This window comes from Equus caballus, chromosome 22, assembly GCF_041296265.1.
Source record: "Equus caballus isolate H_3958 breed thoroughbred chromosome 22, TB-T2T, whole genome shotgun sequence".
NCBI lineage: Eukaryota > Metazoa > Chordata > Mammalia > Perissodactyla > Equidae > Equus > Equus caballus.
In genome coordinates, this window is record NC_091705.1 from 28212928 (window position 1) to 28231646 (window position 18719).

Here is an 18719-nt window from a genome sequence, read left to right on the forward strand (position 1 = left end):
CAATTTTGCTTCAAGTGTTTCACGGCTCCTCTCAGGGTAAGAGGAGACACCTTGGAGCATCGCTGTCTGGAAGCTGTTTCTGTGATGAAGGAAATGTTCTGTAATTATGCTGTCCAGTAAGGTAGCCACTAGCTTCACATGGCTCCTGAACACTTGAAATGCAGCTAGAGTGACTGAGGAGCTGAAAGTTTTATTTTAATTAATATTAGCTTAAATTTAAATAGCCGCATATGGCCAGTAGCTACTGTAAGGGACAGTGCAGCTTTGGAGAGCTACACAAGCAGGTCTGGCCATCGAGTTGCGAGCTCAGTCTGGGGATAAACTGGCTGAGGAGAAGGGAGGTAGCACCTGCCACTCTCTCACATTTTCATTTTTTTTTTTTTTTGAGGAAGATTAGCCCTGAGCTAACTACTGCCAGTCCTCCTCTTTTTTTTTTTTTGCTGAGGAAGCCTGGCTCTGCGCTAACATCTGTGCCCATCTTCCTCTACTTTATATGTGGGATGCCTACCACAGCATGGCATGCTAAGCAGTGTCATGTCCACACCCGGGATCCGAACCTGCAAACCCCTGGCTGCTGAGAAGCGGACCGTGCAAACTTAACCGCTGCGCCACCGGGCCGGCCCTTTTTTTTTTGAGGAAGATTAGCCCTGAGCTAACTACCATCAACTCTCCTCTTTTTGCTGAGGAAGACTGGCCCTGAGCTAACATCCGTGCCCAACTTCCTCTACTTTATACGTGGGACGCCTGCCATAGCACGGCTTTTGCCAAGTGGTGCCATGTCTGCACCCGGGATCGGGACCAGCGAACTCCGGGCTGCCGAGAAGCGAAACGTGTGAACTTAACCGCTGCGCCACCGGGCTGGCCCCTCACATTTTCCAGTTGATCTGCTTGTTCAATGGCCCAACTGCCGAAATGTGAGCTCCACAAGAGCAGAGCCCCTAGCTGGACGGTTCACTGGGAAGGGCCTGGTATACAGCAGGTGCTCAGTGACACTTGAAGCTGTGCTGGAGTGGCTAGTCAGGCTGACCAGCAGAGGCGGCGATATCGGGCTGCACAGCCTCATGGTACCTGGGAAGGCCTGGCTGCCCCGGGCCCCATGGCCTACCTGGTTGCACGGTCACAGGGCCCTGGCCTTGGACGGAGGGGCTCAAGCTTGGGCTTGGCTGGGCTTTCCCTCTGCTGGGCTGACTTCCCATCGTTCCTCAGTGGAACTCTCAGAAGCACGTCACCGAGAGAAATCTGAAAGAGATGCTGGGATTTGGACAGGGCCGTGGCTCCAGCCTGCTCCCCAGAAGCCCTCCCTCCCCTGCTAGGCCCTGCCACCTCCCTGCTGACACAAGAGGACGATCTCCCTCCCATCAGGCCCAGCCTCCAGCCCCATCCCCCAGACTCTGAAGGCTCTGCAAACTGGACTCTATTTTCTCTGCCTGCCATTTTTTCTTCGCTGCAGCCACGCTTGTTTTTTTGTTTTTAAAGATTTTATTTTTCCTTTTTCTCCCCAAAGCACCCCAGTACGTAGTTGTGCATTTTCAGTTGTGGGTCCTTCTAGTTGTGCTATGTGGGACGCCGCCTCAGCATGGCTTGATGAGCAGTGCCATGTCCGTGCCCAGGATTCGAACCGGTGAACCCCTGGGCCGTCGAAGCAGAGCGTGCAAACTTAACCACTTGGCCACAGGGCTAGCCCCTTGATTCTCTATTTCTGGGCCTTTGCGTGTGCGGTGTGCCCTCCCATTGGCTGGAATGTTCTTTTTCTCCTCATGCCTGTCTGGATCCCACCCTTCCCCAGGAAGCTTTCCCTGAATCCCCCAGCCCTCGCTGACCATTCCTATAGCTACTCAGAACTACTTCCTGACTGGGAGTCACATTCTGCCACTGGGTGGCAGGGGACAATGACAGCGCGGAGTTTACTCCAAACATGGGGACCCATGGGTGGGCAAGGGGGATCCGAGGGGGCCCAGGAACTGATGTCACAACAAGCTAAGGTGACAGTGAGCACACTGTTATTGGTGTCGCAGGGCAAAGTAAGATGACTGGGAGACTGAATGACACAGTGATGACTTGCAAGGCTTTGGAGGATTGGCTGTCGAGCCACTTCCCCTCTCTTTGCCTCTGTTTCCTCATCTGAAAAATGGAGATAACAATACCCACCACAGGGGCCGAGAGAGTGGCATGTGAAAAGCCTGGGAGGGCCCGCTTCTCCTTTACAGGCCCTGAATGGCCCTTCACCAGAGGCCGCTCCTGGGAGCCTTCCCTTTCTCTCTCTCAGCCCCCTGTTGTGTTCCTCCCCAAGTCTTACTTGCTCATTTATTAGACTGTTTACCTGTTTAATCTGCCATTATTCTAAAGCTCAGTGAGGACGAGAGCCTCTTTTTGTTTGCCTGTTGCCGCAACATCTCATGAGGCACCTGGCCCACAGAAGGCCCTCGACTCACGTTAACTAATGGGCAAAATGGTTATTATATCTTTGGAGAGGTGTCTTATCCTGAGAATAATTTAAATCCCCAGGTTTCCAGGGTAATGCTGATTTCTCCAAACACTCTATGAAAGTGTTTTGGGAAGGTGGCTTCAGTCTTTTCAGTAAAGACAAGGCACGATTAACCAGTGTGGTTCCATTCCTCCGGTACTCATCCAGTCCCTCTCCATGTCAGGCACTCCACCATGGGAGGACGAAGCCACGCTCCTTCCCTGGAGGGGCTCACGGAAAGGCAGGGTGACGTAGCCGGCTCCATCCTTCCCTTTGAACCCTTCACGGTGCCTTGGTGCGGACAGGTGTCTGTCACTATTATGGAGGGACTTCCATGGCTCCTGGGCCAGGAGTCTGAGGAGTAAAGACCCTGCCTTAGGGATGGAACAGCCCTCTCCCTGTGCGCGGTTACCCTCTGTGCTGCAGGCTCGCATCATTGGTACAGGGCTAACAGGCACTGTTTGCGGCTGCCTCCCCTGGCGAGTCCATTATTCATGGGGACAGGAGCTCTTTAATACCAAACAGGCCCATCTTTAGGAAATGGCTCCTGGCAGCAACTCCCTGCTCAGACTTTGGGATCCTGACGCCTTAGCAGTCAGAGATGGTGCTGCTGCTTGTCTCCCGAGGACCTCTCTGGTTCCCTCACTGCGATGGCACCCCCACATCAGGATTTCAACATTCCCGCTGCTCCCTAGCCCTTCCTTTCCCCTTGGCTATGAGGTTCAGGCTCTGTGCTTAACCGTGCAGACACAGGTCCAGAAGATCCCAGGGAGTGAGCAGCACAAGTGATTAATTCACCAACCAGGCTTGAGCTGTGTGACCTCAGGCAAACCACGTAATCTTTCTGAGTCTCATCTTTGAATCAGGCATAATACCAACGTCACAGGGTTGTGAAGAGAAGTCGAGGCAACAGGCCCAGGGTGGGTGCTCAGTAAAGGTTAGTTTCCTTTCCCCTCGTCAGCAAAACAAAGTCCCCACAATCACCAACTGCACTAAACCCAGAAATTTTTTCCCACAGCAGGTGGAGCTGCGGGATGGGCCTGAGGGAGGTAGAGAGCCACACTCAGGCTGGAAGCCCCTACAACGCTCTGCCAGCTCCCTTCACCTGGTCTGCTCAAATCCAGGAAGCTCCCTGGGGGCGAAATGAAGACCATGGGATGGGTAGGTTCATGAGAAGGAGAGACTTGTAAAACTTTTAAAAGAGAGAATCTAATCATTAGTTACGCAAGTATTTGAGCAACTTAGTATGTGCTAGGCACTTTCTGGGGGACCCGGGCGAGTGGGTGGAAGGAAAGTTAGGAAAAGGCAGCTGAGATCAGCACACTGCCCTCAACTGCTTTTTGACCGTCTCACTTGGTCCTTTGAGAAGTCAGCAGGCTTGAATCCCATTCAGATACGATGAGCAGGGCCCAGAGAGGGTGAGCTGTGCTCACTGTCACGCAGCTGGTTGGTGCAGGGCTGGGTGTACAATCCACATCTTTGTATTTTTGTGCTTCTGAAGATAATTTCTCAGCAGCGGAGGGAGGAGCGATGAATTTGGATTGACCCAAAGACCTCTCCCTCTCTTTCTACTGAGAAATATCACCCTTTCGAGAGGAACTGTAGACTCTAGAGACACTAGAGCTGAAAGTGTCTTCAGAGAATATAACCCAGACTCCTCTCATTCACTGACGTTGGGAGGCTGTGGCCCAGAGAGGGCCCCAAAGTCACATAACAAGTTGGTAACCAAGAAGGGACCAGAAGGGGCATGAAGACAAACTGAAGGGCATGATGTAATTCTCCGGGGGCAGTCAAAGGGGGAGGGGGAGGCCTCGGACCCTTAGGGGACCCTCAGAAACCACCCCGCTTACATCCTCAGCAGAACCACTTCCCCTTCTCCCTGACCTTTTGTGTCCCACCTGTAAAGCCCCCTCCTAGTCTGCGGGGACCATCCTTCCTCACAGTCCCAAGGCCATCGGAAAATAAAAGCAAGTATACTTACTGGTTTCCTGCCATCGGAGGCTTGGGGCGGGGGCTCAGCTTAGACACATGCTTTGGCCGGAGAGGTTAGGGCTTTGGGGGGCCCTTCTGGAAGTCTGCCAACATACTTAGTCCTAGGACACCCAGAACCCTCCAGGCCTGGGAGAATCTTCAGAGAGAGTCTCTCAGTGTCGCTTTGGGTAGCTCCGTATTTGCCTGTGGTCAGCAGTTTGTACACCCACTGGGACGGGAGCTCTGTGTTCCTTAGGGACCCCTGACTGGGCGGCCCTCTCAAGCACAGCCTGGTCAGGGAAGAAGGCCCAGAGCTCTCTGAGCTCTGTGATGGGGTCCTTGGGGCTCCTGGCTCACATCTGCAGACTCTGTGGTTCTCACAACCACCCGCTTCCTCTGACGGCATCATAAACCATCGAGGAGCCACCTTCCCCAAGTTCCTGTTTCTGGGGGAGAAGCAGCTGCCTAGTCATGATCCTGGAGGGAGAGGTTTTTCTCTGGCTTTGTGGCTTGGTCTTGCCCAAGGAACACAGAAGCGACGCAAATGAGCAGGAGTTTCCCATGCTTACCTGATCATCATAATCACCTGAGGGACTTAAGATCGGATTCCTGGGATCCTCCCACATCTTCTGAATCCAAGTCACCAGAGCAGCCTAGGAATATGAATTTTAAATACTCCAAGAGATTCCTTTGACTGGAAGTCTGGGAAGCACTGCCTTGAAGTGATGTGTCCCAAACTTCAATGTGTATAGAATCCCCTTGAGATCTTGTTGAACAGTAGATTCTTGTTCCGTGAGTCTGGGGTGGAGTTCAAGGCTCTGCCTTGCTAACAAATCCCAGGAGATACCCATGTTGCTGGCCCGGGCACACTTCGAGTAGCAAGACCCGGACAGTGCTTCTCCAAGTGTGGTACCCAGGCCAGCAGCCTCAGCATCATCTGGGAATTTGTCAGATATGCAAATTCTCGGGCTTCATCTCAGATCTGCTTAATCAGAAACTCTGTGGGTGGGGCCAGCAAGTCTTTTCATAAGTCCTCCAAGTGATTCTGGCGCACACCCCAAGCTTGAGAATCACTCAGCAAGGATAAAGAATCTCTGATGGAATTGCCTTTGATTCGTGTTAACTTCAGTCATTAAAATTTAATAAAATCCCCAACTCATTAAAATCTAAATAGCCACACCCACTTGCTGCCTTTCCTTTAGCGGGTTTAGTACTCCTGGAGACAGATGCGCTTTAACACGAAACGGCGCACCGCACTGAAATAAGCTCCTTCTTCCAGCTCAGACTACGCAGCCTTTTCTGGGGCCTTGCCAGCCAGGGCACACTCCAGCTCAGGTTCTCCCTTTCTCCTGGGGAAGGATGGTTTGAAATTTAACTCTGAGGGCAGTTGGTGTGGAGCTGAAGGAGCCAAAGTGGAGGCGTACGCTCTGTATGAAAGTTCTAACTAGGATGTTAGTATGGGTGACGGCCACTCAAGGATGTAGCTCGTGGCAGGGAGGGAACTGAGCACAGGCTCCTGCTCCTGCCTGCACACCACTCTGATTGTTGTCCATCTTCTCATTGGACAGGCAGACTTTCAGACTGGCCTCAAGGTGATGTCCATGAAAGTAGGCAATGACTGTCTCTGGTCTCCTTTTTATTTTTTAAATTTGGAAGCAAGAGTGCCCTGGAACACTGCTTCTTCCTTGGTTTATTTATTTATTTTTACTTTATTGAGGTCACACTGGTTTACAACACTAAATTTCAGGTGTACATCATTACATTTTTGGCCTCTGTATAGACGGAGTCCTGTTCACCACCAAAAGTCTAGTTTCCATCTGTCACAGTACATATGTGCCTCTTTACCCCTTCCACCCTCCCCCCACCTCCTTCCTCTCTGGTAACCACCAGTCTGTTCTTGGTATCTATGTGTTTATCTTCCACTTACGCGTGAAGTCATACAGTAATTGTCTTTCTCTGTCCCAATTATCTCACTTAGCATACCTTCAAGGTCCATCCATCTTGTTGCAAATGGCACGATATCACCTTTTTTCATGGCTGAGTGGTATTGCATTGTGTGTGTATATCTATCTGTCTGTCTGTCTGTCTGTCTCTATCTGTCTCTGGTCTCTCTAAAAAATCCCACCACGTACGCTCCCTTTCCACTCAGGCGGGCCTCTAAGAATTAGGATTTAAAAGCCCAGATCTGGGGTCGGCCCCGTGGCCGAGTGGTTAAGTTTGTGCATTCCAGTTCAGTGGCCTAGGGTTTCGCCAGTTCAAATCCTGGGCGCGGACATGGCACCACTCATCAAGCCATGCTGAAGCGGCACCCCACATGCCACAACTGGAAGGACCCACAACTAAAAATACACAACTATGTACCGGTGGGCTTTAGGGAGAAAAATAAAAATCTTAATAAATAAAAGCCCAGATCTGCTGCTTCTTAGGGGTTTCTTTCTATTTTTGCTGAAGAAGATTTGCCCTGAGCTAACACCTGTGCTAATCCTCCTCTATTTTGTATGTAGGTCGCTGCCACAGCATGGCTGCCGCCGAGTGGTGTAGGTCCGCACCTGGAAACTGAACCAGAGCTGCAAAGCAAAGTGTGCCAAACTTAACCACTGGGCCAAGGGGCTGGCCCCATGCTGCTTATTAGTTTTGTGACCATTTGTAAACTAGTTTACCTCGAGCCTGTTTTCTCATCCATCAAATGGGACTAGCACGTATCTCACTGCATCAATAGAAGGAAACATACAGGAAGGTGCTTAGGGCCTGGCCTGTAGTAGATGCTCAATAAAAGACTCAATAAAATATGAAAACACATTGATTTTGGAAGAACTGGGAACTTTCCAAGCTACGTGACTTTAGCCAAATCACTTAATTTTCCTCCGCTGTTCCTTGTCTGTAGTCTGTAAAACACACTGCCTACTTTGTGGAGTCACCACGAGAACTGGGCAAGACGATCTGTATGGAAGAACTTCACACAACCACCTTGTGGAGACTCTGTAGAGCCTACCTGGCCACTTCCTTGCCTCTCAGAAAGCAGGCACCCAAATATTTTTGGACTGAATAGAAAGAAAGGAAATGAAAATGAGAAGAGGACTGAGTGTGAGGACGACCAGTCAGGTGTAGTCAGTTGGGGCCTGACTCCAGGCACAAGGCTCAGGTGGGAAAGCCAGCAACCATCCACGCTGGGTGTGGCCAAGAAGGCTGGAGCAACGTGGGTTTTAAGAGCAACTGTGGCTGTCAGACCCCCTTCAGCTCTGGAACTGTATTGGCCTGTATGCATCGTCAGGAGCTCAGCTTGGGGACCCGTATCTGTCTCGATGTCCTATGGTAGCAGCAGCCCCTGGAGAATTCAAAACTGACCTGAGATGGCGGCCTCCTGAAACTATTCTTGGTGGGTACAAAAACCACCCTTTCTGGAGAAGTACAGCCTGGTCTGTTTGAGGAACTCAGACAAGTGGTTGCAGATTATTACATGAGGGGTGGGACCCAGCAGGTGGCAGGTGGCAGGGCTGAGACTCAGAACACTTTTCCAAGATCCCAGCTTAGCTTCTCCTCCATCAAAGATCGTATGGTCGGGCTTCCATGATTTTTGGTTTGAGGAGAATACAGGTGTGTCAGATGGACTCGGGGTTCAATCCTGGCTGGGCTTCCTGGTACGACCTTGGGCAAATTATTTATCCCGAGTCTTCATTTCCTCACTGTAAATGGACAGCGTCACTGGGTCGGATAATCATCAAGTATGTGAAAATGCCCAGCATGGAGCCCACACCCAGCAACTCAGTCCCTCCCTGAGCCCCGGTGAGCGGCTTGAGAGAAAGAGCACCAGCAATCGGGTAACAATGAGACATATACAGCTTTATTTAATAATCTGTAAAAAGTCGTACTCTGGCAGAGCGACGCATTCCCTATCTCAGCAGAAAGTGAACATTATGTCTGAAAAGCCCCTTCCTAAGATTCAAAACTGTGTAACCCTGAGCTTACGTCTTGATGCCCTCAAGAGTGAGGTCCTTGCTGTGTGGCAGCTGGTTTCACCCTCCTCCCAGCCATACTCTCTGGCTGTGACCCCCTCACAGAGCAGTAGACTGAACACAATTTTACCTGGACAGGCTGCTCCCTTCCCTCCTACAAAAGGGAGTTCACAGGATTAAGAATCTTTTTGAGAAATGGGTGTGATCTTGATTTCATTTAGCTTCCCTTAACTCTGCTGAAATCAAGACTGTACTTATTAAACATATCGTGTTACTGTCTGTTCCTCTCCCCCGATCTACTTCCATTTCTTCACCATCTACCTTTTTCGGGGACTGAGGGATTAAGAAGCACTCTCTGTAACAGTCCTGTGAGGGATTTCCTGCGGACGTCTGGTACGTGTATCAGACACGGCAGGACAGCAGCTCTCCTCCGGTGGACCAGAGGCCTGGCATTTTGTTTTTCACCTTCCCGTGCTGAGAGAGTCCAGTAACTCAGCCACACTCGCTCCCTCTGAAAAAGTTCATGTCACATCAGAACCTCATCTTTCATGGGTTTTTAACAGAATATGTCCCTTTCTTTTATTTACAGAATGCTATATGTGAATCCATTTGGACAGAAGGAGGTGGCTGGCCACCCTGCCTGCTTCTCCACATAACAGGCTCCCTCTTATCAGTCACAGTTAATCAACGGTCCACTCGGCAGTCATGATCTTCTGCATTCCTCATGGCTGCTTTCTCCTGAAGTCATTTCGCAAATCTTGTTGACCAATTGGGAACCAAAAGAGAATGCAGTGGCCTACTCAACTTAGAAATCTGTTCTGCATATTTCCCCTAAAAACACCATTGAAAATGCAAAAAAAAAAAGTCCCTTTTTTGTTTTTTGCATAAGCTCTACAAGAAGGCATGTCTAAAATCACAGAACTATGCACACGCAAACAGACACACGTGCTCACACATACATCAGGATCAAAGAATCTTATCAGACACATAGCTGGGAAAGCATGGGAAAAAGCTGTCAAGAGAAGATATGGAGAATTGATCAGCTAAAGATGTTGGAATGTTACAGTAATGGCATGGAAGTGGTTCTTGGTACATACAAAAGGGGGGTGGGTAGGCAGAGAGAATGATAAATCCAGGACACCAGAGAGAGAGTCAGTGGCCATGCAGGAGTTAAAGATAGCAGATGCCAGTTTGCTGTATGAAATGTTATCTTATGGAGTGGCTGTCTGAAGGAGGAGGGACCTGCATGGTCCAGCGGAGGGGCATCTGCCTAGCAGGACACCTCCATCGTATGGTGTCTGTCCAGAGCATCAGGGGACTCAGAGAATTCTTGAGTTCCATCTGACTGATTGCTGGTGACAGATCGGCTGAAGGCACTTTCTCCAGAGCCGATGCTACTTGAGGTTGAGTGGGTTCGTGATCGGGCCAGCCGGGTCATGCTGGCAGACGGTACTGTAAAAAAGAACCAAGAGGACTAGAAGATGGAGCCTGGTTAAACTCTGCTAATCTAGAAGTTTCATCAAAGGCTTTATGTTTAGCTTTCCCAACCCATTTAAGGTGATACCCAGGACAAGATATAGACACCCCCACTTTGTACTATTTGCTCTAGGTGAGTGGCTATATGCAAGGTTGCTTTAATCCTCTGGATCTGGTTGGAATCTCCGCTGATTCTAGTCCACAGCAGAACAAGGGGAAACCTAAGTCCAGAGTATAGCCTCTCACGCCATTCACACAGTGATTACAAAGGAGGCTTTGGGAACCTAAACAAGTAACCAAAACCTGCAGTGCATGCAAGACTAAACCAAAAGAAACACAAACCACACAAGTATGAAGGTGTTTCACAAACACAGTGCAAGCCCGATACAACGAGACTACCATCCGCGTCCACAGGCTACCCTTGCTACCTGGGGAGGAGACGTGTAGGAAGGTGTGTGTGTAGGTGGGCAGGTGGGCCTGGAGCCGGCCTCTCCACAGGCAGTGAGGTACAGGCGGCCTGTGAGGAAGACCTCTGGGGGTGGGTGTTTAACTCGGACACCTGTTCTGCCACTGCTTAGACTCTGAGGTCCTTCCAGCTTGGCCAGGACAGGACCTTACCTGGCATAACCTCCCTCTCTACCTTCCTGAGGCGCCAGCCACTCCTCCAGCTGTTATTTCAATGCTGGGGTCAAAAGATGCCATCACCTGCAGAGTTCTCCAGACACAGGCTCTGACACTCCTATTTAGAATCCAGGCTGCCCTTCGCTTCCTGTGTCTGGAGGTTAACTCAAGGACCACTAGGTGGTAGTGGGAGAGGGGCCCTGCCTATAAAGTTACAGGGGCTGCTGTGACCCTGCATTCGGGATGATGAGAGGAAGCCTGGCTATTATAACCTGGCTCCTTTCTTCCTCCTGGGCTGGACCTACAGGCTAACCCTCTTGGGGCACAATGAGCCACGTTCTATCGGGCTCTCACTGCACAGGAAAACCGCGGACATGCTGCAGGCAGCCAATGCAGCCGGGAGAGCGTGGCTGGGAGGCGGGGGTGGGACCAGCACAGAGGAAGGTACCTGGCTCGGTGCTCAAGTGACTGAGCTGCACATACGGGACTGGAAGCAGGATGGACACAGGAAAAGGCAGGTTAGTGACCCGAGAGTGCCAAGCGGCAACTTCGGCTGCCCAGTAGACACTGACAGAATCCTCTAAGCCAGGGATGAAGTTTTATTTTAAGGTCCTGATGATGAGTGAGACTGAGTGATGCTTCAATAGCATCTCGGACGTTACTTCTCTCAACTAGTCAAAGGCAACTGTTTTCCCCTCCACTATAAACAGCCATCCCACTTTGGATCAGAAATGGGCTGGCAGATCAGCCCTTTGCTAGGGAAGAGACGACAATGTGTTAGGAGAGGGACTTCTGCTCCTCCCAGTGAGCCAGAGGGACGAGGGTGTGGGCTCGGTTGGTAGTGGCTCACAGACGGGGATGACACAGCCACTCTAGACGAGACATACACGGTCTGCCTGCCAGGTACAGGGCTGTACCCAGGGGCCCTGCTGCTACCCAGAGCAGGGTGCCCAATGATCATTACCCAAACTGATGCCAGAGACAGGAGAAAAATCACCCTACTGGGTAAAGAGCTCTGTACCTGGGTAGAAGGATTTTTCTTCTTAAAACTCCAAGAAAGGAGCGAGTGTGGCTATTCTGTGACAAATGAGAAAGCTCAGGGGTCTCACAATATAAGAGACCAGGACAGGGGCTTACGATATGGACACATCCTTGGACTCACCCTGAAATATTCTGCAAGTTCATCTCCTGTGGTAGATCTAACTGAGGACACTACCCTTTTCTTCTGGAGCTTCCATTTTGTTTCTCTAGCCTAGCCCAGGAGTCATTAGCTGAGTTCAAGTGCAAATCATGATTTCAGATTCACAGCTGAGACAGCCAAAGCTTCAGCAGTTGAAAACATGGGCTCTGGAATCAGACTGCCCATGCTTGAATCATGGCTCTGCAGCTGAACGGTCTGCTGGGAATGGGCCTTAGCCTCTTTGAGCCTCAGCTTCCTCTTCTATAAAATGGGACTAATGACAGAACTTACCTTTTAAGGATAAGAATATAGTATGCCTGGGACAAGGGAGGCGCTTAATAAGTGTCAGCTCATCTTTATATGTACACACACAAATGAACGCTCCATAAACGTTTTGGTTTCTACTTGACTTCAGGCTGCCTAGCATAGAGGTTATGTCCTGAGAATTGCGGGCTCCCCAGGTGTCAAAATGACCCCATCATCAATAAGTCTTTGTGAGACAGAAAGTTGTGTACTACTCACTGTAGCCCATTCCCTGCAAAAAGTACTTGAAGGCCTCGGTGAGCTTCCCGGGCTAGGGGAGCAAAAGAAAAGGCATTACTCTTTGCACACACAGAGAGGCAGAATCAAATGGGTGCTTTTAAGACAATCTCCTTACCTGAACTACCTGTGGCAGTCCACCACAGTCTGCCATCTAGAAGAGGAAAAACACGTAAGTCAGCTGGGGCTTACACTGAAGGAAAATGCTCTGAACACCCACGAGTCCTTTCACACAGGACAGGATCGAAGTTTAGGTTACTTAACTTTATGTTTAAGCGCATCCAAGTGTGCATCTCCTCAACGCACTCTTACACAAAGACTCAGATCCTAGCAATCACCTTGACTATACATCTGAAAAGATTATTCAGTACTCACTCATCAGTGATGCAAGACAGGCCTGGCTTTCCGGCCCATGGTGGGAATTTTCCGTTAGGCGTCAGACATGTCAACACTACCTTCGACCATGATTCTGCCTCCACCTGAAGAACGTTACTTTCAGAGTCCTCAGTATGACCCTAACTTGTCAGGGTACCACGCTTTCTAAATTCCCTCTCAGATCTGTATTTTCTTCACTCTATGATCAGGGATTTCTCTGATCAGGCACTGATGCGAAATTTGGCCAACTTGCTTGGTCAGCCACTTTCATTTCATACCTGGATTTGGTGAGGCTGTCTCTCACTTCATAAAACCTTACAGTTGTTTATTCTCACCTGTGCATGGATTTCTAGAGTAGGGTTTTGTTACCATGCATTGGAATTACCTGCGAGCACTTGCTAAAACTCAGATTCTAGAGTTCCTACCCTAGAGATTCTGATTTAATTGGCCTGGGGTGGGGCTCAAGAATTCATGTTTCTAACAAGCTCCCAGGTGCTGAAAATTCTGCCAGTCTGCAGAGAACAGACTTCTAGGGCGGTACGGCCAACCATGAGCCCACTCCCTTCCTTCTAGCTGTTATGCATTCCATACTCAGCTAGTATTCTATTCAGACTGACTACCATTTTTTTAAAAAGAGAAGTGAACCTCATGGCTTCCATTCACGAGCATAAAAACTTTCATGGAGCCTTCTGGCTGGCGCCGCCATCTTCCAGTAATTCGCCAGAATGACCAACACAAAAAGAAAGAGGAGAGGCACCTGCTATATGTTCTCTAGGCCATTTAGAAAACATGTAGTTGTTCCTTTGGCCACATACATGTGAATCTACAAGAAAGGTGATATTGTAGACATCAAAGGAATGGGCACTGTTCAAAAAGGAATGCCCCACAAATGTTACCATGGCAAAGCTGAAAGAGTCTACGATGTTACCCAGCATGCTGTTGGCATTGTTGTAAACAAACAAGTTAAGGGGAAGATTCTTGCCAAAAGAACTAATGTATGTGTTGAGCATATTAAGCACTCTAAGAGCCGAGATAGCTTCCTGAACCGTGTGAGGGAAAATGATGAGAAAAAGAAGGAAGCCAAAGAGAAAGGTACTTGGGTTCAATTGAAGTGCCAGCCTGCTCCGCCCAGAGAAGCACACTTTGTGAGAACCAATGGAAAGGAGCCTCAGCTGCTGGAACCCACTCCCTACGAATTCATGGCATGATAGGTGAAAAAAAATAAAAGACCTCTGGACTGTAAAAAAAAAAAACAAAACAACAAAACTTTCATTGAGGGAGGACTGTGATTTAGAAGATAACAATGCCACAGAAGGCACAGGAATTTGAGGTTAAGAAGGAACAGTCCAGGGCCAGCTGCGTGGCTGAGTGGTTAAGTTCGAGCGCTCTGCTTCAACGGCCCAGGGTTTCACCGGTTCAAATCCTGGGCGCGGACACGGCACCACTCATCAAGCCATGCTGAGGCGGCATCCCACATGCCACAACTAGAAGGACACACAACTAAAAATACACAACTTTGTACCGGGGGACTTTGGGAGAAAAAAGGAAAAATAAAATCTTAAAAAAAAAAAAAAGGAGGAACAGTCCCCTGAAAATACTAAGCATAAGATCAGGAAAAACATTTAACCTGATTTAAGTATAAAATAGACCTAACTGGCACAGCCTGTATTTTCATCAAGTTTGGGGAACCAAAATCTGATTAGAATCCTAAAACAGTTCTCTTACGCAGAGAGAGACTATTAGGAGAGACTATTTCCAAGCTTGATACCTATCACATAGGTGGAGAATCAGTTCCATCATGCTATTGTGGATGGGCATTTCTGCCCAGAAATAACCATGTCTACAGCTACTGTAGAGTTCAGTTTTGTGCTTTTGGAATATTGATTCAAATCTGCAGTGAAAAACTAATTTGAAACCACATACTTTTAAAAAAACATTCATATTTTAGACTAGTTCATCAATCTCCTGGACCCCAGAACACTGAGTTTTGTCACGTCAGAGCATTAACCTCATGTTCTATTTCCAGGAAGTATGGGCCGCTTCTGGCGACAGCACTTTCCTTTCAAGCACATTTCAAAGAGAAAGGTAAGAAAGAAGCAGCAAGCAACATAAGATCAACACTTAAACCTATAGTATATCGATCCAACCAGGAGGGCAGGTCCCTGAACGTTCTACTAGAGGCTCCAGAAAAAGCAAGCTTGAGACACTTGCCTAGGGTGCAATTAAAAGGGGGAGATACCTGATGCTAACCCTAGAACTTTAGTATAAGAGCTGCTCTCTATTTGCCCTAAAAGAAAGAAAATGCACCCTTCTCATCATTAGAGAGTTACTGGAAGCTTCCTTACCAATATGTGATTTAGCATGTAAAGAATTTCCACTCATTATCTTAATTCTCACAACATTAAATAATGCTTAAGGGCCGGCCCGGTGGCGCAGAGGTTAAGTTTGCACATTCTGCTTTGGCAGCCCGGGGTTCGCCGGTTGGGATCCCAGGTGTGGACATGGCACCGCTTGGCACACCATGCTGTGGCAGGCGTCCCACGTATAAAGTGGAGGAAGATGGGCACGGATTTTAGCTCAGGGCCAGTCTTCCTCAGCAAAAAGAGGAGGATTGGCAGCAGATGTTAGCTCAGGGTTAATCTTCCTCACAAAAAAAAAAAAAAGCTTAAGTTTTTAATGACATGGGAAGATGCTTATGTCAAAAAGTTGAGGAAAACAGATACAGGGCTATAAATAGCCTATGATCTTAACAACATAAAAATATATAGGAAAAAAACACCAATATTTTTACCAAAGGTTATCTTTGGGTTGTAGGATTATGAGTAATTTTTATTTATTTTATTCTTTCTATATTTATATTCTTTATTTTCCAATTTTATAAACTGAGAACATATTTGGGAAAAAATATTTTTTTTTTAAAGATTTTTTATTTTTTCCTTTTTCTCCCCAAAGCCCCTGGTACATAGTTGTATATTCTTTGTTCTGGGTCCTTCTAGCTGTGGCATGTGGGTCGCCACCTCAGCGTGGTTTGATGAGCAGTGCCATGTCCGCGCCCAGGATTTGAACCAACGAAACACTGGGCTGCCTGCAGCAGAGCGCGCGAACTTAACCACTCGGCCACGGGGCCAGCCCCAGGAAAAAATATTTTTAAAAAAGAATGAGAGAATCAGAGAGAGAGAGAGAGAGAGAGGGAGAGAGAACCTTTCCTTCTTTCTGGGTAACTATTCCAGAAACAGAGTAACTTGAACCATGTACAACTTACTCACAAATGGTAATAAGGAAAGAAGACACGTTACCTTGAGCAAAGTTGTATTTATAGGATTCAGGCGAGAATTGCATTCAACCTTCAAAAAAAGAAAAAAGGAGAAAAAAATTTTATGAACTGCTAGAAAAATAAAAAATAGCTTGGCATGAGAATGATCTTCCCAGATCAACAACTCAGTTTGGAGGTGACTGAATCAGCCAAAAAAAGTAGAAAAATACAAAGCAGGAAATATATTTATACGATGCACTTTATATCTGATGTTTCTGAGTAGATCTAAAAATCTGGCTAATTTCATTTTCTGAATCTGTTACAAGTAGAGTCTTTAAAAAACTTACGTGTTGAATCTAATTCTCCCAACTGATGGGGGCAAGTTATCTCCTTCTTTAATAAGTGAACTGGACCAGGCCCTCTCCTGCTGGGGTCCTGAGGGCTTCCTAGCACAAATGGCCCAAATGCCTGACCCTGCGTACTAACCCGGCCCATTTCGCCCCCCTTTCCCGTGCCCCGAGTGTAGTGGGTTTGCGTGACTCTTTCCTGCCTCAAGGTCGTTGACTACCACGTCTACAGTTAGTTCTTCTGTGGTTCTTCTCACATAGCAGTCATCAGAATTCAGAATTTACATCCTTGTGGATTTACATGTTTGGTCTCTTGTACTCTCGTATCCACGAAGGCAGGGACCTTCAAGAAAATGTTTGGGGGAGGTAGTCTCTAGGTTCAGCGATGTTTCATGACTAAATTGATCACCTGGATCTCTCCCTTTACACACGCTTGCAAAGCACACACCTACAAAATTCTGTGCTAAGAGTGTGGAAACTAGAGGGGTAAAACATATGGTATAAGGCAGAATGAGATCACCTCAAAATTTCACACTTGAGCCGAGTACAGAAGGATGAGTAGGATTTCTAGAGGTACAGAAAGGGAAGAAGGGTTCCGAGGTGACAGGATTTGAGTTGTTTCAGGAGACTAACCAGCAGTGGCCTGTACGACAGATTGCAGAGGCAGCAAGCCAGCTGGGGAAGTTATTAAAATTACCAAGTCGAGAACCAGTAATCCAGATGAACTTTGCTCTGGGGACTGCTGATGGCGGTTACATGAAACTCTTCTACAATCAGGGGATGATCTAAAAGCCAGGATCACCAAACCACAGCTTTTGCTTTATACAAATAACAATGCAGGCAGTGATAAACAAACGTATCCGTTTTACATTAATATGCAATAAGTCTAAAGGGGAGAATTTAAAAACTGCATTCCTAACTGCCAGGCACAGTGCTCAGAAGACAGTAAATACGCAATAAATATTTTCTGGAAGAATAACTCCCAAGTCTGGGTTTATAATAAATCATGCTTTCCTTGGTTCACTACTTTGCAATTTCTATAACTTTATAAGAAGTTTCAATATCTGGTAGGCCAAGCACAATGGTTGGGTTTTTGTTTGTTTGTTTGTTTTGGTGAGGAAGACTGGCCCTGAGCTAACATCTCTGCCAGTCTTCCTCTATTTTTTATGTGGGACACTGCCACAGCGTGGCTTGATGAGCAGTGTATGTAGGCCCACGCCTGGGATCTGAACCCATGAAACCCCGACTGCCGAAGTGGACCGCACGAACTTAGCCACTAAGCCATGGGGCCTGCCTCACAATGGTTGGTTTTTGACATGTCTACTCTCTCAGCTCCACAAATGCAGAGACGCCATCTCATTCATTTTTGTATTCTCCATAGCATCGAGCAGACAGGAGATGCTCAAAAAATGATGCTTAACAGATAAGTGAGCAAGAACAGCTAGCCACAGTGACCAGAACTCGTGGGGCTTCTTCCTGCTCTTCCATGCACGACAGCCCCCAATCCCTACCAACTTGAGGATACAATACTCTGGCAGGGGAGCTGGGTTGGAACGTGTCTAGAAGAGCATCTACTTCGTGGTACAGACATGCCTCCTGAAGTTCTTCTCTATAAACGCTGAAGATGTGGAAAACAGAAACAGAAAGAGGCCTTTTCTGTACTGGCTAACTTATTCAGTTGTGAAAAATAACTGGAAATCTTGCTTTAAGTCGATGCAATTTAAAAAAAGACAACTCAGCATTACTACAGAATTCTGATTAAGGGCACTTTCTAAAAACAACACTATTTTCCTGTTTCAAGTACACAAGTTTATGAAAAAAAAAATGTTTTTGACAAATATTTGTGTAGCATGTATCTCTACCTTATTAGCCAGAAAAGACTGACCTTTACAAAACTCCTTGATGAACTGGGATCATCACTATAATTTGATTACCTTTGGAGATTTTTTTTTGGACTTGAAAGTTATTTGCCTTTGTGCTTAAGCCATGCCATGTATTTTACACCAGACACAGCATGTTTTACAGGGCACTTCAGGGAGGTGTGAATATATTCCATCTGTGACATATAGACAGAATATAGATATACTCTATGTATGACACCTATCTCACCCTACAAACAGTCCTCCTGCCCCACAAACCTTCTCACCTATGCCTCGACCTGATTATGTATTAGACTTTGTGATAGTGATTTATAATAAGAAATATAGGGCCAGCCCTGTGGCACGATGGTTAAGTTCGAGTGATCTGCTTTGGTGGCCCAGGGTTTCACTGGTTCAGATCCTGGGTGCGGACCTAGCACCACTCATCAAGCCATGCTGAGGCGGCATCCCACATAGCAGAATTAGAAGGACCTATATATTACAACTAGAATATATACAACTATGTACTGGGGGGCTTTGGGAAGAAGGGAAAAAAGAGGAAGATTGGCAACAGATGTTAGCTCAGGGCCAATCTTTAAAAAAAAAAAAAAAGAAAAATATATATTTGGTCTTCATCACCGTTCCTGGCACAGAGCTCCTAAAATCCTTGGAATTTCCAA

General features: G+C 47.6%; 2 protein-coding genes and 1 pseudogene across 22 annotated transcripts in view; 1 reads left to right on the forward strand and 2 right to left on the reverse strand.

Annotated features, from left to right (window-relative positions):
- The window catches only part of SLA2 (Src like adaptor 2), a 24024-nt gene extending 19192 nt beyond the window's left edge, over nucleotides 1-4832 (reverse strand). Inside the window, exons 1-3 of one of the 3 annotated variants that reach the window (XM_070247684.1) lie at nucleotides 4446-4583; nucleotides 3818-3922; nucleotides 1106-1239 (exon numbers count right to left, since the gene is read on the reverse strand). In XM_070247684.1, coding sequence (XP_070103785.1) covers nucleotides 1106-1196 — 91 coding nt within the window. In that variant the 5' untranslated portion in view covers nucleotides 1197-1239; nucleotides 3818-3922; nucleotides 4446-4583. Of the gene's footprint in view, nucleotides 1-1105; nucleotides 1240-3817; nucleotides 3923-4445 lie in introns of all 3 variants that reach the window. The other 2 variants (XM_001499435.6, XM_070247683.1) reach the window with 2 other exon arrangements.
- A 3422-nt stretch (nucleotides 4833-8254) lies between these two features.
- NDRG3 (NDRG family member 3) overlaps nucleotides 8255-18719 on the reverse strand; it is a 72791-nt gene continuing 62326 nt past the window's right edge. For 7 of the 19 annotated variants that reach the window (XM_005604617.3, XM_005604618.3, XM_070247700.1 and 4 more), the window contains 4 exons: nucleotides 15877-15924; nucleotides 12324-12359; nucleotides 12188-12239; nucleotides 8255-9840 (listed from right to left, as the gene is read on the reverse strand). In XM_005604617.3, coding sequence (XP_005604674.1) covers nucleotides 9659-9840; nucleotides 12188-12239; nucleotides 12324-12359; nucleotides 15877-15924 — 318 coding nt within the window. In that variant the 3' untranslated portion in view covers nucleotides 8255-9658. Of the gene's footprint in view, nucleotides 9841-10933; nucleotides 10973-12187; nucleotides 12240-12323; nucleotides 12360-15876; nucleotides 15925-18719 lie in introns of all 19 variants that reach the window. The other 12 variants (XM_005604615.3, XM_005604616.3, XM_070247690.1 and 9 more) reach the window with 3 other exon arrangements.
- LOC138920207 (large ribosomal subunit protein eL21-like) lies at nucleotides 13306-13869 on the forward strand (annotated as a pseudogene).